Source organism: Acomys minous, assembly GCF_964271855.1.
Source record: "Acomys minous genome assembly, chromosome: 2".
NCBI classification, from domain to species: Eukaryota; Metazoa; Chordata; class Mammalia; order Rodentia; family Muridae; genus Acomys; species Acomys minous.
This window is the reverse complement of record NC_140484.1, coordinates 50,982,340-50,994,956: the sequence shown is the minus strand read 5'-3', so window position 1 is coordinate 50,994,956 and position 12,617 is coordinate 50,982,340. Positions and strand designations below refer to the sequence as shown.

Below are 12,617 nucleotides of genomic sequence, written 5' to 3'. Positions count from 1 at the left end.
TCTTGTGTATCTATAGGTTGCCAATCAAAACCCTGATAACCTTGTGGATTTTCCTCATCTCCTGGTAATTCCCTTATCAAGGCTGGGAAAATCATTTTAGGTTTTTAAACAGATAATGACTGCTCTGTAGTCTTGTTACAAAGTTATGTTGTATGTTCTGGCCTTTTTTCTTCTGGTTCTATCTCAGTATTATTATTCCTAGTTATAAGCTTTTCTTATTTATTTATTTATTTATTTATTTATTTATTTATTATGTATACAGTACTCTGACTGTATATACATCTGCAGGCCAGATGAGGGCATCAAATCACATTATAGATGGTTGTGAGCCACCATGTGGTTGCTGGGAATTGAACTCAGGACCTCTGGAAGAACAGCCAGTGCTCTTAACCACTGAGCCATCTCTCCAGCCCCAGTTATAAGCCTTCCTAACTTCTAAAGTTTGTTTCTAAGTTTCATATTTTTCATTTTGCTTTGTCTCTAATACCCTAGCATTTTTCTCAGTCCAATCTGTAAATTTTTATAATTTTTTTCTCTAAAGCTTTTTCCTTTGAAAAATTATAGAAAGCAAGAATGATTAAAATAAAAATAGTAGTCACACCGGGCGTGGTGGCACATACCTTTAATTCCAGCACTTGGGAGGCAGAGGCAGGTGGATCTCTGAGTTTGAAGCCAGCCTTGTCTGCAAAGTGAGTCCAGGACAGCCAAGGCTACATAGAAAAACCCTGTCTCAAAAAAAAAAATAGTAGTCACAATCAGTAACATGATCTCTCTGTCTCTCTCTGTCTCTGTCTCTGTCTCTCTCTCCTATTTGTATCTCAGCATCATTTAAAAGAGCATTTAACAAACTTCAAAACTTTTGCATTATTGTGTCTTTCATTTTTGTATGCCTTTTTTTGTTGTTGTTATCTCTTTGGGAGTTTATTCCCCCACCAAGCTATGACAAAGTATGATATTTCAAGGGTGTGGATACATTAAATTAGTTGGGCATCAATTTGTTACAAGTAACTTATCTGTATGGCCTAGGAAGCCAATAACTGATACAGTGAGACTGTAGTATATTTTAAAGCTGCAAGCACTATGCTGGGAAGAAACTAAACTACTACTAATCTACTAGTAAACTGAACTAAACTACTCTAATCCTATGGCCTCAAAACCTACATATATCCCAGTCACTTGGCAGTCTGATCCTTTTTGGGTGACTTCTCTCCCCAACTGTCAGCAGTCCAGCAACCAGCACTTCCAACCTCCCTTGGAAGCCGGCCTTTCACTGCCTGTCCTTCTGCCCAGCTGACTGGCTTGAAGAGTGCTTTATTGACAACTATTACATCCACTCAAAGCATTCCTCCACAGGAAAGTCCATATGAGTCATGTCACCATAAAAGTCACTTCGCCTGTGCTGCACATTACAGGTTAGGCCATTCTGGACATTGCTTTGAATATGCTGCCACCTGGCCCCTGCTGCTTTGAGGCCCAACAAAACCCACTGTGTTTAATTCAACCAACTGAACAAAAGCATCTCCAACACTAAGGTCTGGCACAGAGGAAAGGGGCAACAATAAAACTCTTCAAATGTGCTGGTGTCCCTCTCACCATTTTCCATCTTTGAGAGTTAGTGAAGGACATATCTTCCTGGCCTTCTCACAGTGGACTATTAGGTTTTACACAGTATACCCACTTTAGCATTGCAGTTTCCCTGAGCCATGAAAGCCCTTCATCAAGCCGAGTGTGGTGGTACACGCCTTTAATTCCAGCACTCAGGAGGCAGAGGCAGGAGGATCACTGTGAGTTCAAGGCCAGCCTGGTCTACAAAGTTAGTCCAGGATGGCTAAGATAACATAGAGAAACTCTGTTTTGAAAAAAAAAAAATATATATATATATATATACACACACACACACACAGCTCTTCGTTGATATTAAACTAAAGGATATCAGGTATCTCCAACTCCTTTTCAGTAGGCCATCTTTTGACAAATATTTCAGCCAACCATTCAAACAAATTTTTGACATCTGTACAAGCTTCCAAATTAAAACTAGGCTCAAGCTGAGCAGTGGTGGCGCATGCCTTTAATCCCAGCACTTGGGAGGCAGAGGCAGGCAAAATGATGTGAGTTCGAGGCCAGCCTGGTCTACAAAGGGAGTCCAGGACAGCTAGGGCTACACAGAGAAACCCTGTCTCGAAAAAAAAGAAAGACAACAACAACAACAAAAACCTAGGCTCGGGGCTGGAGAGATGGCTCAGCGGTTAAGAACACTCACTGACTGCTCTTCCAAAGGACCTAAGTTAATTCCCAGCACTCGCATGGCAGCTCACAACTGTCTGTAACTCCAAGATCTGACACCCTGACACAGACATACATGCAGGCACAACACCAATGCACATAAAATAAAAAAAATAAAAATTTTTTTAAAACCTAGGCTCTACAGTAAATTAAGTCTGGTTCATTTTTGTTTCTTCCACCATTATCTCATACCCTTGAAATCCATTCCCACTCATATTCCCCAGACTTCTGTGTAGATGAATTAGCTCTTTAGCAGTGTAGTGCACCTGCTCATGGACTAGATTTCTTTCTCTTTTTTTTTTTTTTTTTTTTTTTTTTTTTTTGCTTTTCGAGACAGGGTTTCTTTGTATGGCTTTGGCTGTCTTCGAACGTACTTTGTAGATCAGGCTGGCAGAAATCCACCTGCCTCTGCCTCCTGAGGGCTGGCACAGGCTTGTAATCCCAGCACTCAGGAGGCAGAGTCAGGTGGGTTGATGTGAGTTCAAGGCCAGCCTGGTCTACAAAGTTAGTCCAAGATAGCCAAGGCTACACAGAGAAACCCTATCTCGGAAAAAAGAAAGAAAGAAAAGCAAAACAAATAAATAAAATAAAAGGTATTTATGGCTATACACTTTCTATAGGTCTAGAGGCAGCTATTGGTGGACCCTGAGGGATATCAATATTGTCTCGTCTGGCATCTCCTTCAGAGAAAGCCATGCTGGTATAGCAGACAATGAAGGATTAGTTTTGTTGTTGTTGTTGTTGTTTTTCAGTCAAAGGTGGAAAAGGCAATATTTCAGGGGATTGGGCTGAGAATACATTTGCTGAGGGTAGAGAGACTATTTCATCAGATGAAATAAACTCCTGAGAATCTGAGGGTTCAAAGTTCTCAGCTTCAATAGGGTCCTCCCACACATCTGCATCCTAAATTATAGGATCCCATTCCTTAACTAATAAGTGCCCTTAGCATAACTGTTGATAGCTTCCAAGCTAGGACTTGAACTTTTGCTGTCATTCAGCCAACCTTCTAATAAAGGCTTTGGTTGGATTTTTTGAAATTTGAGTTCTGTGGCTGCTGGGAAGATTTGCTCATGCCTTTCATCCCAGCACTTGAGAGGATCTCTTGTGAGTTCAAGGCCAGCCAGGCTTACACAGAGAAACCCTGTCTTGAAAAACAACAAAACTTATTTTAAAAATTAGAGTAATCCTGTCTTGAAAAACCAGTATGTGTGTGTACATATATATAATTTATTAAACTATACACAAGTCTAATAAATTACTAACAATTACAGCAGAAATAGGGCTGGAGAAATGGCTCAGAGGTTAAGAGCACTGGCTGTTCTTTCAAAGGTCCTGAGTTCGATTCCCAGCAACCACATGGTAGTTCATAACCACTTGTAATGAAATCTGGTGCCCTCTGAATACTGTATAAGTAATGAATAAATAAATATTATATATATGTATATATATATATATATATATATATATATATATATATATAATGTCTTAGAAGTCTAACAGAGAAGACTTTTTTTTTTTGAGACAGAGTTTCTCTGTGTAGCCTTGGCTATCCTGGACTCAGTAGACCAGGCTGGCCTCGAACTCACAGCGATTCGCCTGACTCTGCCTCCCAAGTGCTGGCATTAAAGGCCTGTGCCAGGGCTAGAGAGATGGCTCAGCAGTTAAAAGCACTGCTTGCTCTTCCAGAGGACCCAGGTTCAATTCCCAGCACCCACATGGCAGCTCACAACTGTCTGTAACTCCAAGATCTGACACTTTCACACCAATGCACATAGATTAAAAAACTAAATAAAATATTTTTTTAAAAAAGGCGTGTGCCACCACACTCAGCTTAACAGAGAAGACAGAGAGCAATCTTGTACCAATGCTCAGACCACACCGTGTAATGTGAGCACTGGGTCAGCCACAGACTGTAATATATCTTGTTTTTGTTTTTTTTCGAGACAAGGTCTCTCTGTGTAGCCTTGGCTGTCCTAGACTCACTTTGTAGACCAGGCTGGCCTCGAACTCACAGCGATCCACCTGCCTCTGCCTCCCAAGTGCTGGGATTAAAGGCGTGTGCCACCACCGCCTGGCAACTGTAATATATCTTGTTTCAGACACTGGACAGAGCTTTCTTCCTGCCCCCCCCCCCAGACAGGCTTTCTCTGTGTAGCCTTGACTGTCCTAGACTAGTTTTGTAGCCAAGGCTGGCCTTGAATTCACAGCGATCCATCTGTCTCTGCCTCCTGAGTGCTGGGACTAAAGGCGTGCACCACCAGGCCTAGCTCAGGGCTTGCTTTCTTATGGTACTTGTGTTTGCCTTCTAGAGGAGAAGAAATCGAGGCTAAGGAAGTCATCATCCAGGAACTAGAGGTAGGAAAAAAATCAAACAATTTCTGAAGAAATTACTCCTTAAGTAAGGATGAATCTACACCCAAACTTGTTGTTTTGTTTTATTTATTTATTTAATTTGGTTTTTTGAGACAGGGTTTCTCTGTGTAGCCTTGTCTGTCCTGGACTCGCATTGTAGACCAGGCTGGCCTCGAACTTAAAGAGATCTGCCTATCTCTGCTTCTGGGGTGCTGGGATTAAAAGTGTGTGCCAGCACACCCAGCTGGTTTTGTTTTATTGATAAATTGGTATCTCCGTGCAAAGAAGCCACTGTTTTTCAGGAAGTTTTAAAGCCCACATCCTTTCTCAATCCTCACTAAAGTAGGAGCAGAATGCCTTTCAGTCTGGTGGTTGTTGTTTCTGCTGAGGTTCCCAGACAGGGCAGCTCTGTTGTGGCAGTTGGCACAAAGTAGCTTCCGGAGAATTGCTGCCTTCCAGGACTCTGGAAATGCCATGCTCCCAACCACCACCTGGTGTTTGCCAGTCAGGAGACTGGGCAGTAAATACGCTTGATGAGTGGCTGCGTCTTCATTTAATTGGAAACATTTGCCATCGCTTTACTCCAAGTTCCTGCTCATTCCTTTTCTGCACAGCTCGCCTTGTTAGAGATTTCCATTAAAAAAAAAGACTGAGCAGGGATACAGCTTTGTAAACTGGTCAAAGTATTTGGCCAACAATTAGAATTCTGGGGCCTGGCCTGTATTCTGGTCCGTTCCTTCACCTGGCAAATAAGGTTAATCTGTTTCCAAGATGATGGTGTGGATTTCAAATAGATGTGTCCAGTGCTGGACACACATATAGGCAAGAAAGCATTTGCATACATTTATGTGCATATTAAAGTTTGCATTCTACTTTTTTGTTTGGTTGGTTTGATTTTGGTTTATTTTTGGATACAGGGTCTCACTATATATTCCTGCCTTGTTGTGTAGATGAAGCTGGCTTTGAACTTTTAGTGACCCTTCTGCCTCTGTCTCCTAAGTCCTGGGATTGCAGGTATCAGCCTCTGCTGTTGGTCTTTTCTTTCTTTTTTTTGTTTTTTGTTTTTTCGAGACAGGGTTTCTCTGTGTAGCCTTGGCTGTCCTGGACCCTATTTGTAGACCAGGCTGGCCTCGAACTCAGAGCCGCCTGCCTGGAATTATAGCTGTACACGACCATACCTGGTCTATACGATGCTGGGATTGAGCTTAGGACCTCATGCACACTCAGTAATAACTCTACCATCTAAGTTGCGTTTCTAACTCTTTTTAAATTTTTGTGTTTATGTGTATGGTACTTTGCATATATGTCTGTGCATTACATGTGCATCAGGTGTCTGAAAAGGCCAAAAGAGAGTCTTGGAGCCCTTAGGACTAGAATTACATATGTTTGTGAGCCACTACGTGGGTGTTGGGAATTGAACCCTGATTTTTTTTTTTTGAGAGAAGATCTCACTATGACCTTCGGTTGGCCTTGAGTTCATAATCCTCCCCCTGTCTTAGCCTCCCACATGCTGTGATTATGAGCATGTGCTGCCACATCCAGCAGCAAATGCTTTTTATATTCTTTTGTTTTTACAAATTTTATTTATGTTTGTGGATGTTTTGCCTGCCTGCATATTTGTGTACCACCCATATGCCTAATGCTTGCTGAGGCCAGAAGAGGGTGTTGGATCCCCTGGAACTGGGTTTATAGGTTATAAGCAGCCATGTGAGTGCATCAAACCAGGGCCCTGTAGAACAGCCCATGCTCTTTGCCACTGAGCCATGTCTCCAGCCCTGCATGCTCTCCTTCAGTCCTTACTAGCTTCCGGGACAGTATTATCATTCTCTTCATTCCTTTAGAAAATGCTGAGACGTGCCATGCAGCCTTACTATGCAAAACATCAGCTCAGGGGGCTGTAATGTACCTACAAAAGCAGGAGGACTTGAGTTCAGATCCCCGGCAGCCATAAAAGCTGAGCTGAGCACTGTGACCCCAGGGCCAGGAAGGCGGAGACACTGGATCCCTGGAGCTCATAGGCTGGCTAGCCTCACCAGATCAATGAGCTCCAGCTCCAGTGAGCAACCCTGTCTCCAAAGCTAAGGTGCCGAGATGGAGGAAGACTCTGGGCCCCTATATATGTGTTCATAGGTGCATCAGTTGAACTCAGGACCTCTGGAAGAGCAGTCAGTGCTCTTAACCGCTGAGCTATCTCGCCAGTCCTGGTAATATCCATTATGATGATGCCCTCTTCTGACCTGCAGGTATACATGCAGGCAGAGCATTGTATATATAATAATAAATAAAAAATAATTTAAAAAATAATAGATATTACCTACTATTATAGGCAATACACCATGCTAGATAGAACAACAAATGACAGTTTCTGTTTCCTGGGGCCCAAACTTGAGGAAAACAAGCCTTACTAAAGTAAATTACAAAAGTTGAAACTGACCAGACGGTGGTGGTGCATGCCTGTAATCCCAGCACTCTGGGAGGCAGAGCCAGGGAGACCACTGTGAGTTCAAGGCCAGCCTGGCCTACAAAAGTGAGTCCAGGACAGCCAAGGCTACCCAGAGAAATCTTGTCTTGGGGAAGAAAAAAAAATTTGAAACTGAAATTCAAAATTTATTCTAAAGAAATGAGTGGTCTTGGGCTAGGGACATGATTCAAAGGGGGAATACATGATACCCACAGCAGTAGGTTCAGTTACAGTATCCACTCTTCCCCCTAAAAATAGGTCATAGAAAATTATTTTAAAAACAAAACAAAACAAAAAACTAGCCAGGTGTGGTGGCACATGCCTTTAATCCCAGCACTTGAGAGTTGAGGCCAGTCTTGTCTATAAAACAAGCCCAGGACAGCCAGAGTGACATGGAGAAACCCTATCATGGGGGAGGGGGCACAACAAAAACCAAACAAAAACTATTTAGTGAGACAGGCATGATGGTGAACACCTTTAACTCCAGCACTCAGGAGGTAGAGGCAGGTGGATCTTTGTGAGTTCAAGGCCAAGCTGGTCTACAAAACAAAGCCAGGACAGCCAGGGCTACACAGAGAAACCCTGTCTTGAAAAACAAGCCAAAAAAGCCAAAAACAACAAAAATACTGAAAAAAATAAAATAACTGTTGGGTCATAGGCTGACTCAGTAAAGTAAAGCTCCTGCACAAGGATTGGGAACCTGAGTTTAATCCCTGATATCCATATGGTAGGAGAAAACCAATTCCCCCGGGCATGTTGGCGCACACCTTTAATCCCAGCACTGGGGATGCAGAGGCAGGAGAATCGCTGTGAGTTTAAGGCCAGTCTGGTCTACAAAGTGAGTCCAGGACAGCCAAGGCTACCCAGAGAAACCCTGTCTCAAAAGAAAAAGAAAAAAAAAAGAATGAAAGATGTAAATGGAAAGATAAGCTGAACTTCAACAGTATTAAAGTGATTTTTAAAATCTTTTTCAGGATTCTGTCCGTGTAGTCTTGGCAAACATGGATAACCTGCAGCCCTTTGTTACAGAGCACTTCATTGTGTTCCCATGTATCCTTTCTTTCCTGGTCTCCCTCCAGCCCCTCAAGAGTGGAGTTTGATGTTTAAGATAGGCCCTATCTCATGTGTCCCAGGCTGGGTCTACTTCCACTTCCCAGGTGCTAGGTTACAAGTGTAACCCTATGCAAAACACCATGCCTGACGTGGGCTTTTGAGGTAGCTAGCTGTGGCTGGTCTCACTAGGTAGCCATGGCTGCCCTGCTATTCACTATGTTGTCAAAGGTAGCACAGAATTCACAGTAATCTTCCTGCCTCGGGCTCCTCCTCAGTGCTGTGACTGTAGGCATGCAACACCACACCTGGCTTTTCCTAGCTGTCACTGAGCTACAGATGACAGTTATAGATTCAAATGGAAGCAGTGAGACCAAAGGCAGTTTGGAAGGTAAATCAGAGAAAGGAGAGCTAGAGCCTCAGCCTCACATAGTTAGAGGTGCATACTGGTCTCCTTCCTCACTTCCTTAGCACCATCCTCAGATAAAAGTAAGTGGGAGAGAGTTTCCCACCTGAGATTTAAACATGGAGAGGTCATCCTGACCCCCTATCCATTTGTTTTTACTCTCTATGTAGAGATGAAATGGTTTGCGGAAAACTTGCCTTCAGGTAAGTAGGATGATGAGAATGAGGGTGATAAAAAGAAGGAAATGGGCAGAACTATGGGCTGAGCACCATGTAGCTGTCTGCACAACTGGGTGTTACCCACACAGGACAGAGCTCTGGAACATTCTTTCTAATTTGATTCAGTACCTTGTGGCTTAGGCACCATGATAGGTTATTTAATCTGCCTGGGTCTCCTTTGTAAAATGGTGAAGAGACACATTAATTATAGAAAGTGTATACATATGTATTGGTGGGTGGGAATACATAGTGTATGTGTAGAGTAATTGCTCAGTGACAGATACCATGTAAATAATTTTGGTTTTGTTGGTGAAATGGGGTTTCTCTATGTAGCCCTGGCTGTCCTAGAACTCACTATGTAGACCAGGCTGCCCTCAGATTCAGTAACCCACTTCCTTCTGCCTTATGAATACTGGCCTTCTCAGTAATGTCTATCTTTTTTTTTTTTTTTTTTTTTTTTTTAGTGTATGAATGTTCTATCTGCATGTATACCTGCACGCCAGAAGAGGGCACACAATCTCATTATAGCTGGTTGTGAGCTACCAGGTGGTTGCTGGGAATTGAGCTGAGGACCTTTGGAAGGGCAGCTCTTAACCTTTGAGCCATCTCTCCAACTCCCTCAGAAATGTCTTAACATCATCTCCCAGTTACTAATCCCTGGAGGATATGTTTATTTTACTATGAGGCAAATAAATGCATTCCATATTGAAATAGTAGAAAAGAAAACAGGAGAGATGGTTCAGTAGATAATAATGCTTGTTATACAAACACAAGGGCCTGAGTTTAAATCCCCATTGCCCATGGCCACATTGGGGTGGGGGTGGGGTGGGGGGGTGTCACTGTGTGTAGCAGAGACTGGGTAGGTGCTAAAAGGTCACTGGCTGGCCAGTCTACCTGAAATGTTGAGGTTCTGGCTCAGTGAGAAGTACAGCCTCAAGAGAATTAGATGGAGAACAACAGGAGATACTCAGTTATTCATGTAGTAAAATCCGTCCTTTTTTGAGGGGCATGAATCATCTCCATTCCAGCTTAGAGGTAGCAGTTGTTCTGCAGCAGGGTGGGGCGGAAGCTCAAAGATCCTGTGTAGGGAAAGTTGGACTAGGCAAAAAAGGAAAGGGCCCAAGCAGAAGTTTTGTCTCAAGCCAATTAGCATAAATAAATGAAGTCTAGAAACCCTGGTAACAATCTTAATCTATTATGACGGTCAAATTTCCCATTGTAGGGAAACCAACAGACGATATTCCTCTTGAGTTGGTAAGTTTTTCTTTTTCTATAGTAAATGAAAATTGTCTTTCTTGCCTCAAAAGTGTTGTTCTTGTGTCTTCTGCCTTTGCCCCTCAGTTGCTGCTCAGGTCCTATCACAGCTGTGAACATGAGACCATATGTCTCTCTTCCTATAGATTGCAGAGGCCATGTCTCTGGCAGAATGTCTTGCTGAGATGTTGTGCGTTGCCTTGGGCCAGCAGTCCTCGGTGCTAGGCCCTCCTAAACTGTGCGCCACTCTAGAAGAGGGAGGCTCCCAGGAGTCTGGTTTCCTCTCTACAGGTCCTAGCTGAGAAGGATGCAGAAGAAGCTGCAATGAAGAAACAAAAACTCATGAAAGAACCCAGCTCCCCAGGCAGGCCACAGCCACACAGGTCAGTGGCGTCGAAAGGCTTTGCCACCTATTGCTGCTTGTTGATTCTGTCCTTGCAAGCTGCTTGAGTTGGAGGTTTCATCAGTGCCTTGCCCACTCCAGGGCTAAACTAAGGAAAAGAAATAAGTTGATATGTTCTATTTCATTTGAAGTCTGTCAGAAAAGTAAGATTGTTCTGTTCATCAAGATGTAGCTTGATAGAGTGCTCACCTAATAAATGTAAGGCCGTGACATCAAAAAAGAAAAATACAGACAAAGACTAAGAAGAAACACAGTCAAATCTATAGAACTGAACTCAGCATAGTCAGTGAGTACATATGGTATTATGCGTAGAAAACACACAACCTAGGGAGTCTCAGAATGTTACACAGAAACAAACGGAGGCTGAAGAGATGTCTTGGTTGGTAAAGTCCTTGCCATATAACCATGAGGACCTGAATGTGATCCCGGAACCCATGAGGGTGCCAGGCCTGGTGGCACAGGCTCATAGTTGCAGTGTGGAGAGAGGCAGGCATGTAGACCTATGGGGGTCACTAGCTAGCCAGCCTAGCCTACTTGGCAAGCTGCAGGCCAGTAAGAGACCTGTCTCAAATTTAAAAAGTGGACAGTACTGGCGGAACAGCACTGGTGGTTGTACTTAGCCCTCCACACAGGTGTATACATGTGTACATTCACATCCCGTACCTATACATACATGAATATATACATACAAAGAACTTTGAAAGAATGAGAACAAATAAACTGGAATTTGTTTTATCCCATGAGCAATTGGCTAAAATGTAAACATGTGCAAGATATTGTGCGTGGCGGTATACACTCAAGCTCAGCATTCAGGAGGCGAAGACAGTAGAATCACTCACTGCAAGAGGCCGGCCAGGAATACTAAAAAGATCTTTAAAAAAAAAAAAGTAGTGTCAGGCGGGGTGTGGTGGCACATGTCCTTAATCCCAGCACGCAGGAAGACAGAGGCAGTTGGTGCTGTCTGAATTCCAGGATATCCTGGTCTACAAAGTGAGTCTGGGACAGCCAAGGCTACACAGAGAAACCCTGTCTTGGGGCAGGGGTAAGCAGTATGCATGAGTTGTTAGAGGGAATGCTGAACATATCCCAACGTGCTGAAGTTGCTGTTGTAGAGGTGTCCTTTTGTTTTTCTGTCAATGGAAGAATTAGTCATCCTTGGCATCCCAGAGAAGCCACCTGGAATAATCCAAGGTGTGGTTTGGTCCTCAGCCCCAGGTGCTTTATGCCAGGCCCGCTTAGGACTTGAGGCCCCTAGACCAAAACAACAGTGAGGGAAGTTACCACAGGCTGACTGTGCATTTTGGGTGGGTGTGTCAGTGACAAGTAGGGAGTTTGCTCCAAACCATGTGGAATGTGAGCATATTTGAGGCATAAAACTGCTTTTATTTTATTTTATTTAGCTGGTTTGACCACAGAGATGAGGCCCCAAATATCTCCTGGGTTTTGATGCACAACTCAACATTTCATAGTCTGCTTCTCGAACCTTCCCTTAAATGTTGGCAATTGAAGTTCTATTGTGAATTAAAGCAACCAAAGAAAATTTTGCCATGCAATTTTTACTGCCAGCCAGGAGTAGTATAAAAATAGCCAACTTCTGAAATATTCATCTGGGCTACCTTTGCTTGAATGTGGTAAAGTTGCCACAGCCAATGACATTTTCTGGGCTTTCCTCCCTCATTTCAGAGCCAAGACAGAGCCTTGTAGTGAAGATCCCAAACGTAAGAAGGCACTGAAGGCAACCAAGAGGGTAAGCATCGGTGGAGGTGCTGAGGCTCCCGACGGTTCCTTCTCTGTTACAGGCCGGGCTCCTGTGACACGCTCAGCTTGGTCCTTCTAGAGACTGAACTGACTGAACTCATTCTTGGGTTTCACTCTCTGTAAAACGACATTCTCCTATTCTGCAGTTGTCACAGTCTGTCCCCAAAGTTGTTGTATAATGAACACACCCATGGATCTTTTTGTGTTAAGAGTCTTTTCAACTTAGAACTGCTTATGTTCAATAATTTAAAATAGGTCTGTATTGAATGAGCTGAAATCCAATGTAGAATCCTCACTGTAGAAAACGTCTTGCCTAAATCTACACTGGAGTCTGAACCTGAGCATGTCTTGTTTTAGCAGGTGAGGTGAGCATGTATCAGCACTAGGAATTGGTAAGGAGTGGAAGTGCACACTTATAATTCCAGCGCCCTG

The 12,617-nt window shown here is 43.3% G+C and overlaps 1 protein-coding gene across 3 annotated transcripts in view; it reads left to right on the top strand.

The window, feature by feature from the left end:
* The window catches only part of MAJIN (membrane anchored junction protein), a 38,202-nt gene that overhangs the window by 16,297 nt on the left and 9,288 nt on the right, over nt 1–12,617 (top strand). For all 3 annotated transcript variants that reach the window (XM_084761731.1, XM_084761730.1, XM_084761729.1), the window contains exons 3-8: nt 4,593–4,638; nt 8,071–8,146; nt 8,630–8,755; nt 9,993–10,024; nt 10,316–10,407; nt 12,111–12,174. In XM_084761731.1, coding sequence (XP_084617857.1) covers nt 4,593–4,638; nt 8,071–8,146; nt 8,630–8,755; nt 9,993–10,024; nt 10,316–10,407; nt 12,111–12,174 — 436 coding nt within the window. The remainder of the gene's footprint in view (nt 1–4,592; nt 4,639–8,070; nt 8,147–8,629; nt 8,756–9,992; nt 10,025–10,315; nt 10,408–12,110; nt 12,175–12,617) is intronic.